Consider the following 20,455-nt stretch of genomic DNA (forward strand, 5'->3'; position numbering starts at 1 on the left):
TTCTCCTCTATGCCCCGCCTTTCTGAAACACGTCGATTTTTACAAAGCTCATTATTCTGAAAAGCGCAGTGTGCTCTGATTGGCCAGCTATCCAGTGCATTGTGATTGGCCGAATACCTCGGCCCTTTCCATATTTGAAAACACACAGCATCAGCGACATGGCGGCGGCGGCAACAATACTACAGCGAGAATGAAAGTTACACCTTCTTTCTCTGCGTAAACATTTGGGCGTTGGTATGCAAATCTTCCCACACAGTGATGTAGATTTGTGGGGGCGTGTTCGAATGAAGCGTTTTAGGAAGACGTGGATGAGTCTTAACTTTTAGAAAGAATATCTCTTTGGGTTTGAGACTTTAATCTTTGCGACTTTACATGTTTTATATATGCACGAACAGCTTGTAACAGTCCAAAGGAAAACATGAAATCACGTCATATGACCCCATTAAAAAGCAAATTCTGAAATGTTTCTTGACATTATAATAATAATAAGTAATAATAACTCTTGTTTTTGATGCCTTCTCCCTCAGCTCAAACTCTCACAGCCTGTCTCCACCCAGCAGCTCTCTGGCTTACAGCCTGTTGAGTGCCAGCTCTGAACAAGACCTGCCATCCACCAGCGGCTGCAGCAGTAATCAGTCTGCTCGGGTCCAGACCCAGAAAGAGCTGATGAGAGCCTTGAATGAGCTGAAGATCCGTCTGCCACCGGAGAGAAAGATGAAAGGGCGCTCCAGCACTCTTAATGCCCTCAAATACGCCCTTAGCTGTGTCAGACAAGTCAAAGGTGAGTGGGAGTTTCATATGTTGGTTTTGTGTTCTATGTTTGTAGATTGAAGCATTTGAAAATAATCACTATTTTTGGAATTCTGTTTGGTGCCGCTAGAAGCACAGGAATTATACATTTCACCTATAACAGGAATGGAGTTTGTGGGTCCAGTGATGTTACATTTTTTTTTTCTTTGAATCTTGCAGCCAATCAGGAGTATTATCACCAGTGGAATGTTGAGGAGTGTCATGGCTGTAGTCTGGATCTGTCCACCTTCACTGTTGAAGAACTGGACAATATCACCTCCGAATACACTCTCAAAAATACAGTACGTTGACTTGCACACAAACCCATTTCTCTCTCTAGTAGTAACACAATATTAAACTAGTGTATGAAAGTAGTTTCAGTCTCATCAATGAAGTTACTGGCTTACTGTTTTTTTTTAATTCTGTCAGTAAAAACAAAGATAAGACGTGGGTTACAGATGCGTCAGACATGCTCTAGATGGCAAAATCATCCCAAATGTCACCTCTCTTCTTTTCATTTTCTCCACTCTCTCTCTCTCTCTCTGTAAAATGGTACACAGCTTTTCTCAGTCATGCAGATGCTGTGTACAGTATTTGTTAGAAGTTACAAAAGAGTCTCTTTTTCTCTTGTGCAGGACACTTTCTCAATGGCGGTTTCGTTCCTGTCAGGGAAGGTTGTGTACATATCCCCACAAGGTTCATCTCTTCTGCGCAGTAAGCCAGAGAAGCTGCATGGAGTTTTGTTTTCTGAGCTTTTGGCCCCCCAGGATGTGAGCACCTTCTACAGCAACACTGCACCCAGCAAACTACCTCCTTGGACCTCCTGCATCGGCTCTGGTATGTTTGTACATGGTGTGTTTTGGTTGTGTTATGGCATGTTACACTAACATTTGACAGCCAAAAAGATCAAAAATAGTTTTGATCTGAAAGCGATAGCTCACATTAGATAGATAACATTTACTCTACCTTATGTCATTCCATACCCAAACCAAGACTTTCGTTCATCCTTGAAATACATGAGGATATTTTGAATGAAAGCTGAGAGAACCGTCTCTCCACTGGAGGTCAGTTCCACCAAAACTTTGACGCTTCAAAAAGTGAATGAAGAGATCACAATAGAAATACATATGAATCAAGCGGTTTAATTCAAGTCTTATGAAGAGACACAATTGCTTTATATTATAAACTGATCTAATTTAGCACAGATTTGATTTAGCGCACATACATGGAGCACATCAAATATGGTTAATGGCAACTCAACTGTGCTTGCTTGACTCGAAGGAACCAGTGAGGTTGAGCTTCCATTTACCATAAGCATCAAAGTTTTGGTGCAGTGGACTTTTAGTGAAGGGACAGAATTCTCTCAGATTTTATTAAAAATCTCTTCATTTGTGTTTCAAAGATGAACAAAAATATAATAGGTGCGGAATGACACAAGAGTAAGTAATAGATGATTATATTTTCAGTTTTGTCAAGTTGTCAACCATTCTGAACACCATATCTATCGTTGCCTCATTTGTGACTTCGTCTCAAGACTTCGCCTCATTTGTGATTTGTGATTGTAATCTCTCTTTTCACTAGTCTCTCCACCGGTGGACTGCACCCAAGAGAAGTCCATGTTTTGTCGCATCAGTGGAGACATCTCAACCAGTGTCAATGTGAAGTACTACCCGTTCAGACTGACCCCCTATCTGCTCACGCTCCAAGACTCTGATGCGGCTTACCCTCAACCCTGCTGTTTGCTCATCGCAGAGAGAGTGCACTCGGGATATGAGGGTACATTTCTTGTTTAACAAGTATATTGTTTTTTTCACAATGTTTGGAACCAAATGGAAAAAATACAAATGCAATTTTTTAACTCGGTTTGGGTTTTGTTCTCTTTCTCTCCATCCTGCTTTCAGCCCCTCGCATTCCTATGGATAAGAGGATATTCACCACCAGTCACACCCCCAGCTGTCTCTTTCAGGAGGTGGATGAGCGGGCAGTTCCTCTGTTGGGGTACCTGCCTCAGGACCTTGTGGGAACCCCAGTCCTGCTGTACATCCATCCAGATGACAGACCCATTATGGTGGCCATCCATAAGAAGAGTGAGTCACTCTCCCTTCCTCTCTCTAACCTCTGTCTGTTTCCTTTCTTTCATTAAAATTTTCACTTTTCCTTTCTCTTTCAGTTCTTAAGTTTGCAGGGCAGCCGTTTGATCACGCTCCCTTGCGGATGTGCGCACAGAATGGAGAGTATCTGACCATCGACACCTCTTGGTCCTCCTTCATTAACCCCTGGAGCAGGAAAGTGGCCTTCATTGTTGGCCGGCACAAAGTCAGAACGTAAGAACCCGAGTACACACAAGGTCCAAAATTAACTCTCAGAAAGCATCACTTCTTCTTTCTTTTTTTATGTGACATTCAAATCAGACTCATAAGAGACAGATCTTGTATTGATACACTACCATTCAAAGGTTTGGGATTGTAAGATTTTTCAAATGTTTTTGAAGTAGTAAATGTTAAGTCTCTTACGCTCACCAAGGCTGCATTTATTTGCTCAAAAATACAGTAAAAACTAATACTGTGAAACATTACATTTTCAGCATAAAATGTTTTCATTAAACTGTTTACTTTTTTATATATTTTAAAAACATCTTAGTTGGTTCCATTGTAATTTACAGGTGTAGCAAAAAGGAATATGCACAACTAGCTCCATCTTCAGTGCACACCTCGATTTTCTGCACTTTCACACTTCTAGACATGTGCACAGCATAAACACACAGGCATACACACGTAATTCCTCCATCACATACCACCTACACATCAGTATGTAATGTGTCCGCACTCAATCAAACTCATAAGCACATGCTCACAGACAGATTTTTCATGAGATCAATACCATTATTTTTCTTCCAACATGCGGTGACTCAGAGTGCTTCTACACACAAACTGTATACATGCACACACATTATTACTGCCTCATACAGTCATTCAGTTCACGAAAAAGGGGAAGCAGGGACTAATGACCATGTACACTTAAAATTATGGTAATTGTGAGTCCCTTTTGAAAATGCATTGGTTTGGTCTTGGTATAGTCAATAATATAACACACAATATAACATTCAAATTCTGAATCAATTTGAGTGAAAGGTTTTTGAGCAAATCCTTTGAGTGAATGATCTAATGACTTGTTTATAGCACTCAAAAGACACTCACTATTTGCCACCTAATGTACTGGTGTATTGATGTACCACAGAAAAAGTCTCTGAATCAGTGACTCAGAATGAGCGAATGAAACTGAACTGAAGCCTTTTGGTCAAATGATTCCCTAGAATAATTCAAAATCCCCACCACTAACAAACACAAATATTCTACTTATTGTGCTCTGTACATACACACAATTACCTCTTGATTCTTTCCTTCCAGCTGTCCACTGAATGAGGACGTCTTTACCCTAACGAGGGGTCTGGAGGAGCGGACCCTGTCCCCAGACATCACTCAGCTCAGTGAGTATATCCACAGGCTCCTGGTGCAGCCCGTCCACAGCGGCAGCTCTCATGGTTACGGCAGCCTGGCCAGCAATGGATCCCACGAGCACCAGCCCAGTGCCGCCTCCTCATCAGACAGCAGTGGACCAGGTCTGGAGGACCCCTCGCAGCTCCAAAAACCTGTGAGTGTTTAAAGACACTGCACTTAAACCCCAGTTCATAATGTAAGCCCCTCATTTTAGCAGGTTCGGTCCATATGTGACCGAAAACAAACTTTCTCTTGACCTTGAACACTATAAAGTATTGCGGTGCTTGTTAGTACTGTTCATAGACATACAAGGCAGGCCAGACATGGATAGTAAACACTTAAATTAAATGAACTGTTTTCAAATAGATGACCTTCCAGCAAATCTGCAAAGATGTTCACATGGTGAAGGCCAGCGGACAACAAGTCTTCATTGAATCCCGCAACCGACCTCCTCCTAAGAAACATTCCACTGCAGGTACACAACCACTCACTGTATATTCATAGTAACTGTAAAGACACACCCTTCAGTTGCTCTGTTAAAATTTGTCAAGGTTGTTAGTCTCAAGATGTTCTCTGTCTGATAAATAGGTGCTGTGCAAACAGTTGAAGCAGCAAAGCTGGGCGGCAGTCCCGGTGCTAGTGCTGCTCCACCCTCGAAGAGCTCCGCACCCTCCATGATCGTGCAGAAGGAGCCGCCCACCACCTACTCTTATCAGCAAATCAATTGCTTGGATAGCATCGTGAGGTTTGTGTTTCAGATCATTATAGTGATGTCTATCACTGATTATGTGTTGTGAATTTCAAATTAATCATTGTATAGTGAGCATCTCTAGTACTTTGATGGCAATCTGATGCCAGGCCGTGGCCTCATGGTTTTATTTGGTTCATCAGGTATCTGGAGAGCTGTAACATCCCAAATACGGTGAAGAGGAAGTGTGGCTCTTCCTCCTGCACTGCCTCCTCCACCTCTGATGATGACAAACAGCAGGACGCTCCAGGCAATGCTAAAGGTGATGGTCCAATGATAAACTAATGCAGCACAGTACTAATTAAATGCAGTTACAGGTCTACAGTCTATTACAATGCAGCTACCATTCAAATTTTATTTAATGATACCAATTTTGATACAGCAGAAAACTGAAATGCCAGTTTTGAGCACACTCTATTTACTTGAAGGTCTTCATAAATATTACATGGTTACAATGGCATGTATATTCGCTCTAATTAGTGCATGGCATGCCATGTTTTTGTTGAAGCACGGAATACCTCATAAACACCAGCACATCACAAACTAAGGAGCACTACTACAGTATGGTGAAGGTTTGACTCGTGAATATTGGTTATGTAATCTGACATTTGGCCAGTAGGCCTGAGTGATTTTACTGAAGAGAAAGCATTGCAAAATAATGTTTGTGAGCTAGACCTTCTGAATGGCTTGACAGGATTCATAATTCTACCATAAGCCAAACAAATTTATTTGCTAATACTGATTGAATACAAAAAAATAAATAAATGAAAAAATGATATACAATTAATGTATTCTACACCAAAAATTATTATGCAAATGGTAGTGTTTACATTAGAATACCACCAAATTTGGCCACTGGCATTTTGAAATGTACCGTTCGAACGTTTGTGGTCAGTAATTTTTTTTTTTTTCTAAGTAAAACTAAATGAATACTTTTATTCACCAAGGATCAAATGTCACAGTTTATACAGAGTTTATATACAGTTAGTATATAGTGTATATAGACTACAGTACTAAAGATATCCTGTGCATTAACGTGTTGTAGTATTCAAAACCGGTCTTAAAGGGATAGTTAGCCCAAAAATGAAACTAACCCTCATGTTGTTCCAAACCCGCAAGACCTCCGTTCATCTTCAGTTCAACCTCCATTCAGAAGACAAATTAAGATATTTTTATTAAATCCGAGAGCTTTCTGACCCTGCATAGACGACAACTTAACTGAAATGTTCCCACACCCAGAAACGTAGTAAAGTCATCGGTGAAACAATCCATGTGACATAAGTGGTTCAACCGTAATTTTACAAAGCTGCGAGAATACTTATTTGTGCGCAAAGAAAACAAATATAACAACTTTATTCAACATTTCATCTCCAAATCACGTCTTCCGCCATTATCAAGAGTACCTCTGCATGTAAACAAGGTATGCGCGTGGTGCTGCTGACGTAGAAAATGCCTTTTTTACGTGCAGAGGAAAGCAAAATGCATGCGTCATGGTACTCTCCATAATGGTGGAATACGTGATTTGGAGGAAAATAATTGTTGAATAAAGTCGTTATTTTTGTTTTGTTTGTGCACAAAGTATTCTTGTAGCTTCGTAAAATTACGGTTGAACCACTGATGTCACATGGACTATTTTATCGATGTCCTTACTATGTTTCTGTGCCTGGGAACATTTCAGTTGCATTGCTGCCAATGCAGGGTCAGAGAGCTCTCCGATTTCATCAAAAATATTGTAATTTGTGTTCCGAAGATGAACAAAGGTCTTGCGGGTTTGAAACGACATGAGGGTGAGTAATTAATGACAGAATTTTCATTTCTGGGTGAGCTATCCCTTTAAGACCATTTTTTGAAGGTTTTGGTCTTGTCACGGTCTCAACTGCATTTGTACTTGGTCTTGTCTTGGTCTCAGACTAAAAGGGCTCTCTGGATTTTATTTCAAGACCAGTCAAGACCACAATTGCAGAGATATTACTAAATTGGTGGTGCATTGTCCTATTTATTTGTTAACAACCTTAATGTGATTTCTTTTAATACTGTTCATTTCTTTTGATACTGCTGTGCCCGGTCAGAATTTAATGGGGAACTGTGCCAAAAATTTCACCAAAATTAATACAAATGAACAAAAAATGAAAAACAGCAACGAAAAGAGTTCCAAACAAATCCCATAGCAGAACTGTAGTGAGTTTCTGAGCAACACACAGTGGTGATTTGTTACTGAATTAATCAGTTGGTTTGAATGAATCGGCTGAATAAATTACTCTAACACACTCAGGTGATTTGCCGCCACCTAACCCACTGGCGGTTTTAGTTTTGATATTTATATTCATATTATTTTCCCATTATATTTCTATATTCAAAATGTTATTTTAAAAAGATAAATCTCAACAATATTTCTGAAGTTGTAATTGTACTACTTCAGATGCAGCTTCTGTGCCACCTCTGCAGAGCAAAGATGAATTCTGTTAGTGATATTATTTTATTGGTAACAGCTCTATAAGGGCTTTTCACACTTGAAATAGTTAACCCTGGGTCATTCTAAACCCAGGGTAAAAGGAATCCTGGGTTATCTTAGTTCACGTTTTACACTGATTATACTTTACCCAGGGTTAAACGTTAATCCTGAAAAGACTGTTCAGTAAATGTGGGTCTTTCAGATGAATTTCAGGAGTGCTGGTTTGGTCTTGATCTTGACTCGGTCTCACCCTGTTTTGGTCTTGGTCTTGGTCTTGTCTTGGTCTCAACCTCTCAAAATCTTGGTCATGTCTTGGTCTCAACATCTCAAAATCTTGGTCATGTCTTGGTCTCATCACACTCTGGTCTTGGTATCGACTTGGTCTCTGTTTAGGTGGTCTTGACTACACTAGTATTAACAAATACTCTAACCTGCAGGTCCGTCTGTGTCTCTGGTAGAGGAGAGTACATTGTTACCCCCAATGGCCATGCACAGTAAAGCTGAAAGTGTAGCCTCGGTCACCTCTCAATGCAGTTTCAGCAGCACCATCGTCCATGTGGGGGACAAGAAACCTCCTGAGTCAGGTGGGCAAGTGTATGTGTATCTCAGAGGAATTAGAGAGGGCACCAAAGACGCATAATACCACAAAGCAAGCATAGCAATCAAGTGTCTTTTTTTTTTTGTTCTTGTGGCCAGTTTTTGGGGCACTAGTTTTTTTTTATCTCATCCCTTCTTGTTTTACCTCGCTCCCACAGATATCGTAATGGAGGAAGCCCCGCCTACTCCGAATGCTGCTCATCCTGCCGCTCAACCCCAAATTCCTCCCACAATGATGCCCTCTCTGCCCCCTAGCCCTGCTCCTGATAGGGATGCATGGAGAAGAGGAGGTGCAGGAGGAACAGGGGTAGCTGGAGGATCCGGAGGAGGAGAAAGGTTGGGTCTCACAAAAGAGGTTCTGTCGGCTCACACACAACAAGAGGAGCAGAACTTCATGTGTCGCTTCAAAGACTTGAGCAAACTCAGAGTGTTTGACTCAACCTCAACTGTGCACCGACAAGCAACTGTATCTTTAGCAAGAGGTAAGGATGTGCTCATGCAACAACAAACACAACACATGCAGTGTTACACAAAATTATTCTTCATGTATACTACTATTCAAAAGTTTGGAAAGAAGTATCTTATGCTAGAAGTATCTTAAGTACACCAAGGCTGCGTTTGTTTGTTTGATGAACAATACAGTTTTGGGTAAGAAAGATTAAAAAAATAATAATAATACTTTTTATTCAGCAAGGAAGCATTAAATTGATCAAAAGTGACAGTAAAGACATGTTAAAAATATTTCTGTTTCAAATAAATGCTGTTTATTGAACTTTGTATTCTTCAACAAATCCATAAAAAAAGTATCACAATTTCCACAAATGTTAAGCAGCAAAAACTGTTTTCAACATTGATAATAATAGCCATTATTAATAATTGAGAACACATAATAACTGATAATAATTAAGCACCAAGTCAGTATATTGGAATGATTTCTGATTAATCATGTGACACTGGAGACTGGAGTAATGGCTGCTAAAACTTCAGCTTTCAAAAACACAGGAACAAATTGCATATTGAAACATTAAAATGGAAAGCAGTTATTTGAAATTGTAATGACGTTTTACAATATTCCTGTTTTTACTGTATTTTTGCTCAAATTAAGCCTTGGTGAGCTTGAAAGACATCTTTTAAAAACAGAAAATCATATTTATTCCAAACCTTTGACCAGTAATGTATCTCTTTTTCTTGATTTTAGGTGTGTGCTGCTCTCGTGATTACCCAGCAGCAGGTAGTAGTGGGCGTAGACGTGGTCGAGGAGGCAAAAGACTGAAGCACCAGGAAGCTTCAGAGCAGACTGGGTCTCGTAGCCCAGCTGGCCCCCTAAGAGGGGTTCCCACTCTGGACAGGCACTCTAATTCCTCCATGCCCATCGGTCCTGCAGACAGCTCCTCCTCCTGGCCCACCTCAGGGTCACAAGCTAGCGTTCCCTCTGTCCCGTACCCACCTGGCATCCTTCCTTTATATACCGTCTATCCCCCTCTTTCCCATTCCATCTCAGATCCCAGCATACAAACGGGGCTACACTTCCCCCTTCAGAACTCACAGATGGCACCTCCCATGGTCCACCCGATGATGGCGTTGGTATTACCCAACTACATGTTCCCACAGCCCAACATGGGCATGCCTCAGCCCTTCTACAGCCCAAACCCAGCTTTCCCTTTCCCTGCTGTCAACACAGCCTCCCCTGCGCCCTGTCAGGTCCCGACCCCTGTCCCACGTGCCCACTCTCGCTCCAGCACCCCTCAGTCTTACAGCCAAAGAGAGGCCCCTGAGAGAGAAGGAGCAGAGTCTCTGCTCTTTCAGTCCAGATGCTCCTCACCCTTGAATCTGCTGCAGCTGGAGGAGTCTCCAAGCAGCTGGTTTGAGGTGGCATCAGGGCAACAGACCACATCTCCTATGGTGGGACAAGGAGGTGGAGCAGGAGGACAGGCCTCCTACAATCAGAGAGGATCAGTGGTGGACTCAAAAGAGAATGAAAACGTAGGAAAATGGACTGTTGGATTCATTTGCTTACTGATTATTTAAAATTATGTTATGTTTCAGTATTCGATATCAGTACCAGCTAAATTTCACAACAATCGATAATATTTATTTTAAATTTGATACCACAGCGATATTTAGTAGCAACTAATTAGCGTATTAGCATAACATGTTAAAATAGGAAATTCAACAATCAGTAAAAAAAGGTGTTTAATTGAATATCTATAACATAATACTAGCCACCTGTCACCATTGCATGCAATAAATGCTAATAATATTAAAAATATTATTTTATATAAAGAAAATTAAGACGTTTTGGGATTATTGATATTTAATAAACATTTGATATCAAATCTCCCCCAATATTCTATATCATTTCTCATGTTTTTATGTTTTAATTTGGGCATTGAAATATGACTCTGATGTGGTTTTGGAAACCTTTGTGAGATTCATCCAATAAGAGAGCAGTTTTACCATTCATGAAAAGAATTCTAAATCAGAACATGTAGCATTCATCAGAGAACATTCTCAATAATCAGCTGTGAATATCCTGATGTAATTTATTTAATCGTGTTGTTTAGTAATGGTCTGTGGTTTTAATGCCTTTTGCAGGGTGAAACAAAAGAGTCCAATCAAGATGCCATGTCCACCTCCAGTGATCTGCTAGACCTGCTGTTACAGGAGGACTCTCGCTCGGGCACTGGCTCATCAGGCACAGGCTCCTCTGGGTCGGGCTCAGGGTCTTCTGGATCAGGGTCCAATGGCTGCAGCTCTTCAGGAAGTGGAACTAGTAAGTGGCAATACATTTATTCAATAAATGTATAAATAAAGTTATAAATGGATACATTTTAGGCAGTATGGATTAGGGCTGCAAAACGATTAATCGTGATTAATCGCATTCAAAATAAACGTTTGTTTACATACTATATGTGTGTGTACTGTGTATATTTATTATGTATATATAAATACACACACATACATGTATATATTAAGGAAAAATGTTATATATAAAATATTTATATATATATATCTATAATATAAATTATATACAAGTGTGTGTGTATATATATATACATACATACATACATACATACAAATATTTTTTTAATATATACATATGTGTGTGTATTTATATATACATAATAAATATACACAGTACACACAGTATGTAAACTTTTATTTTGAATGCGATTAATCGTTTTGCAGCCCTAGTATGGATTAGAGTGTTACTTGGTATGAACGAACCGAATGCCATTCAGCAGTTGTTACTTAAGAAGCGGTACTTCAAGTAAATGACTTAATTTCTCTCTTTTTTCATTTACTTTAACAGGAAGCAGTCAGAGCAGCCATACAAGCAAGTACTTTGGCAGTGTGGACTCATCAGAGAACAGCCACTCCCGCAAGCAGACAGCGGGGAGTGATGGAGAAGCACAGTTCATCAAATGTGTCCTACAAGACCCCATCTGGCTTCTAATGGCCAACACAGATGAAAAGACTATGATGACCTACCAGCTGCCCATCCGGTTAATATCAACACTACAGATTTCACTACATCACTAGAGTTGGGAATCAAGTGCCGGTTACATCTAAAACAAATCAGTTACATTTTTTGTAGTTGTTTTTTTTTTAATCAAGAGTCAAATCAACAATCAAAACAAAACATAAAAATAGTGTTCCATTTAAAATATTGTCAATAGAACATTTTTGTTTTGCCTAGCAAATTCTTCATTTATTCTTCCTCAAAATTACAAAAAAAAATTAAGGAACTAGAATCATTAAGTCAAATCATATTCAGAATTTGATTCCCATCCCTATACCAACACCATTACTGACACAAACATATACTTTAATACAGTGGTTCCCAACCCTGGTCCTGGAGGCACCCCAACACTGCACATTTTGCATTTCTCCTTTCTCTGACACACCAATTTCAGATCTTGGAGTCTCTACTAATCAGCTGATGACCTGAATCAGGTGTGTTTGATTAAGGAGACATGCAAAAACGTGCAGTGTTGGGGTGCCTCCAGGACCAGGGTTGGGAACCACTGGTTTAATACATCTCGTTATGACGTAAAATGTCACGCATCACATGCATAGAAAAAAGAAACGCATTACCATGCTAACATCCCATAAACTTACTACAAACCCACTGTAAAAGCCTGGAAAGTTGTAATGGTAATAGTTAACTAACCAAATAAATGTGTTTTGTAACAGAGACAGAGATGCTGTGTTGAAAGAGGACCGTGCTGCTCTGAGAGCCATGCAGAAACAGCAGCCTCGCTTCACTGAGGAGCAGAAGAGCGAGTTGAGCCAGGTTCACCCTTGGATCCGCACTGGACGCCTGCCTCGTGCTATCAACATTTCTGTAAGCCTAAGTCTCTCAGACAATAACTCCCACAATGCACCACTAAACACTCAGTCGTGACTGTTTTATTTATATGCAATGTGTCTCACAGGCATGTATGGGCTGTAGGTCCTCTCCTTCGGCCCCCTCTGCGGCCTCCTTCGATGTGGAGATCCACGAGATGGAGTTCTGCAGTGTTTTAGAGGTGACAGAAGAGGGCGCCACTGCTGAGAAACACACCCAAGCAGACACTGCAATGGAGAAGAGCAACAAGACTTGCAAAGCCCGAGAGGTTGAAAACAATAGGACTATTATGTCATCGCAAATCAATGACCAAGAAATGATGATGATGATGATAGAAGAACAGGAAGTGACCTCACAGATCGAGGAGGAAATGGGTGCCTCACTTACACCGATGACACACTAAAGACACAATGAGGCAGTGTGATTCTGATGATCTTTTGTGTACTCATTAAATTATCCAGTTGTATTTATTTCTATAAATAAATGCTAATTAGCCAGGAAGGCTGACAGATGATGAATGTAAAGCAGAAATGCTTTGTTGAAAGACTGTGATTATCAAAAATTCTGGATATTTTGGTTATTGCAAAGAAGTTATGATCTGTTAGCGGGAAATAAAGGGTATGTATCTTTAGACCACTCTGGATTTGACCTTTGAGATGCCACCTGTTTAATTCCAGTTCTAGTCACCTGCAGAAACCCATTTTGTGGCATGCTAAACAACTATTTCAAATGTTGTCAAATGGTTTAAGAGCTCTTCACACCAAGGACGATAACTATAACCATGACTATAACTATAAAGCTTTAATCATCTAATTCTATAAGAATAGGGAAGTCCACACCACAGATATATAACACGTTAATGGTTTGGGATCACTTTCAGAACATTTTTTTCCAGATTATTAATCCAATTTTAAAGAGCTTGATCATTTAAAGCAGCAAACTGCAGTGCACGCTTATAAATAAACATTATCATCCCTTGGTGTGGCCATTTAATATAGTTATGGTTACAGTTACCGTTATTAGTATGAACGGACCTTTAAACTCTGTGTTAAGTTGATTTAGGTGTTGTAAGATGTGCATTTAGACAGGAGAACAGATTCACTGCCTTTGAGGACAGTCTAATTGTTTCTCACCTTGTGCTTTTGGACATTTCCCAGATGTTATGAAAATGTTATTATTATTTTTTTACAGGCATATACAAAGTAGGAATTTTTGACCAAATTTACTTGGTCAAAATTTAGGTTTTTTTTGTTTTTTTTTATCGTTCTGTATATTTTTTATACATTATTGGTGCAAAATTGTTCATTGTTGAAGCTTGGATGAATTGTGTGAAATGCATTGCGGCTCCACAGAGAGTCTCATTGGTCTGTTACAGTTCACTTTCACCACTTGGAAGTCACTACAGTAACCAAGGCAACCGTGAACTTTCAATGCTCAAGGCATCTTCTTGTAGAGCAGCACTTAGCGAAGGGAAGCTCCAGAGGTCACGGCCAGAAAAAGCTGCCGCCCCTTACTGGGTCAAAAGAGTGGAGGCTTTTAATGGTCTGCATGTGAACTGTACCGTCAGAGAAGGAGTTTCAAAAGGATAATTCACCCAAAAAGAGTTGGTAGTGTATCTTTTATGTTCCACAGAAGAAGGAAAGTCATACGTTTGAAAAAACATGATGGTGAACAAATTCAGACAATTTATTTTGGGTGAACTAACCCTTTTAACGAATGAGTGTTGGCAATCAGTTGAAGGCATTGTCCCTGTTAGTTTGAGTCATGTGCTCTTTGACTTCAAGTTGTCCTGGAACAGTTTGTAAGTATTTTGTGTATTTCTTTATATATAAAAAATAATAAAAAGATTATGGTTCACACTGTTGTGGTCTGCAAATATTCCAAGTATGGAGGTTAAAACAGGAAATTATAAAAATATACAGTGGGTATATGATTGAAAAGTACGCTGTATGCTTTGGAAGAGGCAGAGGGAATTAAAATAAGCAGTTTTCATACCAAACCACAGGCTTTTAGTAGACAAGAATGTCCACTGAGCTATAAAAACATGCAGAGGTTTTTCCAGTCACAAACAAAAGCCCACGCACACAAATTACAAACACATACAAATAAGTGTGATGCACACACAAAAACTTGATGATTATTGCACAGAGCTAAATGAGAGATATAAAAGGGAATTTTACATAAAAGGTATTTAATAGCATGTTTGCATGTGCCAGTGCCCTGGTAAGAAAGTTTGGCTTGACTTGCATTCTTTCCCTGCACCGCAGTGTAACGACAGGCCTGCCAAGAGAGAGAAAGATCTACAGCATATAACCACAAAGAAAACTGAACAACACATATTTGCTCTTATATCACTTTTCAACATCATATATCTTTGAGGATTTTACAAGAAAAGAAAACCTCATTATTTACTCTTAAAATTCGACTAACTGAATAGGCATATCTCAACAAACTGCTGTGGAGAGTGGTAACAGAGGGTGGTTGATGTGGGTTTTTTTTTATTTTTGGTTGTTTATAGTTTTTCATTCAATTTTAAATGTCTATCTCTCTCCGATTTCACAGCAGTGGCATCTGGGATACTTAACTTTTCTCTTGAATCCCTCTTTCAATCCTCCTCCTGTCGTCCTCCACGCCCCTTAAACTCGCCCCTGTCCTCTGTTCCCTCACTGACTCGTTCTCTGTGCCTCTTTGAGAAGAAGGATGTGGGGTGGTTTGTGCGTGCGGCATTTGGGGCTTCTGTTTTTGGGGTTAGGATGGGTGCATGGACAAAGCCAGACCAACTTCACAAGGTAAGTGTGTTAAGGTTTGTGTGTTTTTGTATGTGCACTGACACATTTGTGTGTGTGTGTGTGAGAGAGAGAGAGTGAATGCAAGCATTCAGCAGATGTTAACATCCAAGCCTCCCATAAAGCAGCAGGATTAGAGTTGGAAATAATACAGTTTGAGGAAACATTGATTACAATGTTTCTCTGCAACCCTCAATTAGACAGGAAACACTTAATGTCCTGAAAAGTGTTGGTCAGATTTAATTATTGTATTTTTCAAGTCAACATAAATTCAGTTTAGGATTTTGTTTATTATTATTAATGTTAGCTGACCTCATACACTGAATAAGAACTTGAAATGAAACATTTAGTTAGATTCTTATGTTTTTGTATGCCATTGTCAGTCTTTGTTATACAGTCATACACAATCTTGCAAGTAGATGTTCCATTTGCACAATCTCTACTTCAGTTTCTTCTAAAGTGAAGTCATTTATTTACTGATCAGAAACATGAATTTGCATCAGGGTGCTAGTTATTAATAACAAAATTGTTTTTGTTGTCACTGTTGTTGTATATAGTGATTAGTTTTTAGTGATTATATTTATTTTATATAGTTTAGTGATCAGAGTGTGCAGTTACTTGGCAACCACTGCATCAAAAAGTCACTTATTATACTTTTACAGGGAACTGGTAAAATAAATTCCTTGAATGTAATGTACTTTTTTTTTTTTTGTCGCACCTTCACCCAGTTCCTCACAAAGCTATCATATGACATGATCTTATACAACACAAAAAGTTAATCTTAACATCATGATTAAGGGCCATTTCAAGCACAGGCTTGTTTTACAGTATCAACAAAAATGTCCCAGTTGTCTTGTTGTAGAATCTTTGTTACTCTGTGTTGTTCAGCTCAGGCTGTACAATGTTTATGACATGCCACAAAAACCACCACATTTGTTTCTTAGTCTTAATAATCGTTAAATTCATGCATTATTGTGTAACCAGCCAATAAACGCAGCACCTGTTTAATTAAGCGATAGCTTTGATCATTGCTGAAAAACCAGCTCATGTCTGAATGCTGCTTTTGTGTCAGAAGGCTTGATGTGTTTTTAAATGTCCATGGATTTGTTCAGTTTTATCTTTGTTTTCTGACATTATGTACATTTCATCGTTTACTCTATTCCTGACTCTTAATGATGAAAACTGTGTGAGGGAGAAGTATGTGTCAGCTCATGTATGTGACTGGATAGGTTTGCTGACAGACAGACTCAACTCCAGGAAAACCATTATAAAAAGCAATATCTAGAGCTCAGTGGTTCACTCTGTAACCTCACATCTGAGCGTGGCTGTTCAGTTGGCTGTGGTTTGTGTTTAATATGACAGAACTGGCAGTATTAAAGTATTGCAAGTACTAGGGCTGGGTTTTGACACAAATTTCACGATTCGATTCGATTCTCATTCACAAGCCTGCGATTCGATTCGATTACCGATTCGATTCGATTCGATTCAATGTCGATTATTTTGGATATATATCAGGTACACATGCCAAATTTTCTCAAGGAAAAAAATCTTTCAACTAATGCTGTAAAATATACATGAGAGTCAGTTGTTACTACATTACTATAATACTGAAGGTTAAAATAGACTGATTTGTTAAAATTACACAATTAAGTTTTTAAAATGTGCTGAAACTGGTATTAATGTGGAGGAGATGATCAGTTCACAAGCGCTATGTGCTGCCGCCCCTGTTGAAAAAACCACCATATGCTGGTTAGGTATGTTTTGACGCTGGGATGCTGGTTTAAGCTGGTCCTTTGCTGGTTTATGCCGGTCCTTTGCTGGTTTATGCTGGTCCTTTTGCTGGTTTATGCTGGTCATGTGCTGGCAAAGGACCAGCATAAATCGAGATATCAATATTTTTACCCAGCCCTAGCAAGTACTATAAATGTGCGAACAGGATCCAAAAATTAACCCACTGAACAAAGTAAATAAAGGATCCACACACCAGAAGATTTTAATAAGCAGTGACGTTTGTGACTGGTACTATGTAAAATGGTTTACATGCTCGTTTGTTTGTTGCATTCTTGTGTTAAAAACTTAATGAAATGTATATGTGATTTATTGAAGTTTATGGCATATTATTAACACTAACATTTGAAAGTTTTAGCTCTTTTATGATGCTTTAGGTAATTCATACTTTTATTCAGCAAGGATTAAAATAATCAAAAGGGACAGTAAGACATTTATAATGTATAATAAACTTTTCTATTTAAAATGCTGTTCTTTTGAACTTTCTAGCCATCAAAGAATCCTGAAAAATAATTAAAATATCAAAGAATCCTGAAATATAATTAAAATATATTTTTAGCCTATATAATAAGAAATATTAAAATGATTACTATTAAAATTTCTGAAGGATCATGTGACACTATAGACTGGAGTGTTGGTTGCTGAAAATTCATCTTTGCCGTCAGGAATATATTATATTTTATAATATATTTAAATACAAAACAGTAACTTTAAATGGTTATTTCACAATATTAGTTTTTACTGTGTTTTTGATCAAATAAATTCAGCTTTGGTGAGCATAAAATACTTATTTCAATCAAAAAATCAATCAATAAGAATCTTACCAACCCCAAACTTTTGAAAGGTAGCGTAATTAATAATTTTTTATTATTCATTTAATGAATTCTTATTTTAATTTAATCAATAGTGAAGATGTCACTGCATTTAACATGAATCAAACATCTATTTTTCTCATTTGTTCCTCCTCTATGCTCTCCAGGCCTGTATTCCTGTGTGGTGGTCATTTGACGACAGACTCAGGGTTTGTGGCTAGTGAAGGTTTCCCCTCTCATTACAAACCAAACTCCAAATGCACCTGGTACATCACAGTAAGTCCATCACCTTCAGATTATTTTGCTTTCCTCTGTTTCAAGCCTTACATTTTCATCCTGTCTCCTCTCCCATCAGGTTCCAGAAGGTCATGTTGTGATGCTCCAGTTCAGGATCTTTGATCTAGAGGCGGACCCCACCTGCCGCTATGACTACGTGGATGTCTATAATGGACACTCATACACAGTGCAGAAACTGGGCCGCTTCTGTGGGACGTTCCGACCTGGAGCCCTCATCTCCACCTCCAACACCATGATGCTGGAGATGGCATCTGATGGCAGCACAGGAGGAAGAGGGTTTCTGGCTTATTTCAGTGGGGGGAAACCACATGTCGATGGTGGGATGACTTTTTACAGTTTTTTTTTCTTTCAAATATTTTCATGCACAAAATGGTTAAAGGAACAAATATTTTCTCTCAGGTTTTGTCCTTGAAAATCCTAAAGGAATGTGTGTGGGATTCCTATTTTACTATCATTATTTGGACCCAATCATAACCGGAACGGTTAATTCCTCTAAAACTCAAATCAAATGAATTGTGAATCAAATATAAACAACAACAATAAATAAAATTAATAAATAGTCATTTGCCTTTGTATTGGTTTCAAAATTTGCTTGATACTAATTCTACTCCTCAGGATTAATACGAATCCTGCACACATACTGTACATTACTGTTCAAAATGTTGTTTAGATTTTTTTTTATGCTTTTGAAAGAAAAGTCTTACCAAGAAGTTTACCAAGGCTACAGTTTTCTGTTTGAATACATTTTAAAATGTAATTTATTCCTGTGATGCAAAGCTGAATTTTCAGCATCACGTGACACTCCAGTCTTCAGTGTCACATGATCCTTCAGAAATCATTCTAATATACTGATTTAAAGAAAAATATTATTATTATTATTAATGTTAGAAACAGTTGTGCTGCTTAAAGGGGTGGTTCACTGGTTTTTTTTTTTTTCTAGGCTTGATTGTGTTTATGCGGTGCAGTCTAACATGTGTTAATGCTTCGTTTTTAAAAAAACGCATTATTTTTCACATAATTTACCTTTATTCCACACCGCTCTGTCCCTTCTTTCTAGACTTTGCAATATTTGCCCACTCTTCTTTGCAGAACTGCTAAAGTCATTCCAGAGATTTTCCAATGGTGTAGATTTTTGTATATATAAATGTATATTTGTGTAGATAGGGTTAGTTCACCCCAAAATAACAAATTTCCCAGTGGCCAGGGGCCAGTGATAGAAAAGTGTTTATTAAGTTTGAAACATAAGTATATTTTTCTTACGAAAACGCATGGATTTGCTACATGAGGCCTTTATTCACGCCCCGGAGCCATGTGAGGGACGTTTTATTACGGATGCGCACACTTTATTTCACGTCTTCTGAACTGTTGACAACAAACACCTGCTTACCCCCATTTAAAGGCTTGGAGGGGCCAGGACAATTTTTAATATAACTCCGATTGGATTTGTCTGAAAGAAAAAAGTCACATACAACTAGAATGCTTTGAGGGTGAGTAAAACACAGGTTAATTTTCATTTTTGGGTGAACTAACCCTTTAATGTTACAAAAATGCTACAATATAATATAATATATATATACATATACATATATATATATATATATATAACCTGAAACAATACCTAAAATACTAAAAATATATAAACACTATATATTGATATTAATTTTGATCAGTGTTTCATCAGTTAATGTAATATCATGGATTTTGATTGGATTTATATGTAAAACATTTAATAACAATACATGAAATGCTAAAAAAATACGTAATCTGTATGTTTATTGACATTCATTTTAATCAATGTAGTTAACAAATGTAACATGTAGCATAGTGAATTCTTTTGACTGTAGGCTATTATGAGGTCATATTTAGTTCATGTTCATTTTGTGACAAATACGTAAAGGCAAAGAAAATGGACATTTAATGTCAAACATGAATACATTTTGAAATAACAGTTTTCTGTTTGAATACATTTTAAAATGTAATTTATTCCTGTGATGCAAAGCTGAATTTTCAGCATCACGTGACACTCCAGTCTTCAGTGTCACATGATCCTTCAGAAATCATTCTAATATACTGATTTAAAGAAAAATATTATTATTATTATTAATGTTAGAAACAGTTGTGCTGCTTAAAGGGGTGGTTCACTGGTTTTTTTTTTTTTCTAGGCTTGATTGTGTTTATGCGGTGCAGTCTAACATGTGTTAATGCTTCGTTTTTAAAAAAACGCATTATTTTTCACATAATTTACCTTTATTCCACACCACTCTGTCCCTTCTCTGAGAAACTCGCTGATCATTTCCTGCTTTTATGAAGCCCCGCCCTCAGAAATAGGCAATGGGCT

General features: G+C 38.3%; 2 protein-coding genes across 3 annotated transcripts in view; both read left to right on the forward strand.

Moving 5' to 3' along the window:
• The window catches only part of LOC107684947 (period circadian protein homolog 1-like), a 38,159-nt gene extending 23,867 nt beyond the window's left edge, over positions 1-14,292 (forward strand). Inside the window, exons 3-19 of one of the 2 annotated variants that reach the window (XM_016481338.1) lie at positions 528-781; positions 970-1,091; positions 1,425-1,626; positions 2,371-2,565; positions 2,691-2,876; positions 2,960-3,113; positions 4,197-4,440; positions 4,653-4,761; positions 4,875-5,031; positions 5,178-5,296; positions 7,924-8,070; positions 8,242-8,565; positions 9,282-10,066; positions 10,679-10,856; positions 11,397-11,589; positions 12,281-12,431; positions 12,523-14,292. In XM_016481338.1, coding sequence (XP_016336824.1) covers positions 528-781; positions 970-1,091; positions 1,425-1,626; positions 2,371-2,565; positions 2,691-2,876; positions 2,960-3,113; positions 4,197-4,440; positions 4,653-4,761; positions 4,875-5,031; positions 5,178-5,296; positions 7,924-8,070; positions 8,242-8,565; positions 9,282-10,066; positions 10,679-10,856; positions 11,397-11,589; positions 12,281-12,431; positions 12,523-12,837 — 3,835 coding nt within the window. In that variant the 3' untranslated portion in view covers positions 12,838-14,292. The remainder of the gene's footprint in view (positions 1-527; positions 782-969; positions 1,092-1,424; positions 1,627-2,370; positions 2,566-2,690; positions 2,877-2,959; positions 3,114-4,196; positions 4,441-4,652; positions 4,762-4,874; positions 5,032-5,177; positions 5,297-7,923; positions 8,071-8,241; positions 8,566-9,281; positions 10,067-10,678; positions 10,857-11,396; positions 11,590-12,280; positions 12,432-12,522) is intronic. The other variant, XM_016481339.1, reaches the window with a different exon arrangement.
• An 824-nt stretch (positions 14,293-15,116) lies between these two features.
• pcolceb (procollagen C-endopeptidase enhancer b) overlaps positions 15,117-20,455 on the forward strand; it is a 27,248-nt gene continuing 21,909 nt past the window's right edge. Inside the window, exons 1-3 of the mRNA XM_016481340.1 lie at positions 15,117-15,223; positions 17,988-18,096; positions 18,176-18,434. Coding sequence (XP_016336826.1) covers positions 15,135-15,223; positions 17,988-18,096; positions 18,176-18,434 — 457 coding nt within the window. The 5' untranslated portion in view covers positions 15,117-15,134. The remainder of the gene's footprint in view (positions 15,224-17,987; positions 18,097-18,175; positions 18,435-20,455) is intronic.

This window comes from Sinocyclocheilus anshuiensis, unplaced genomic scaffold, assembly GCF_001515605.1.
Source record: "Sinocyclocheilus anshuiensis isolate Anshui unplaced genomic scaffold, SAMN03320099.WGS_v1.1 scaffold49, whole genome shotgun sequence".
Lineage (NCBI taxonomy): Eukaryota > Metazoa > Chordata > Actinopteri > Cypriniformes > Cyprinidae > Sinocyclocheilus > Sinocyclocheilus anshuiensis.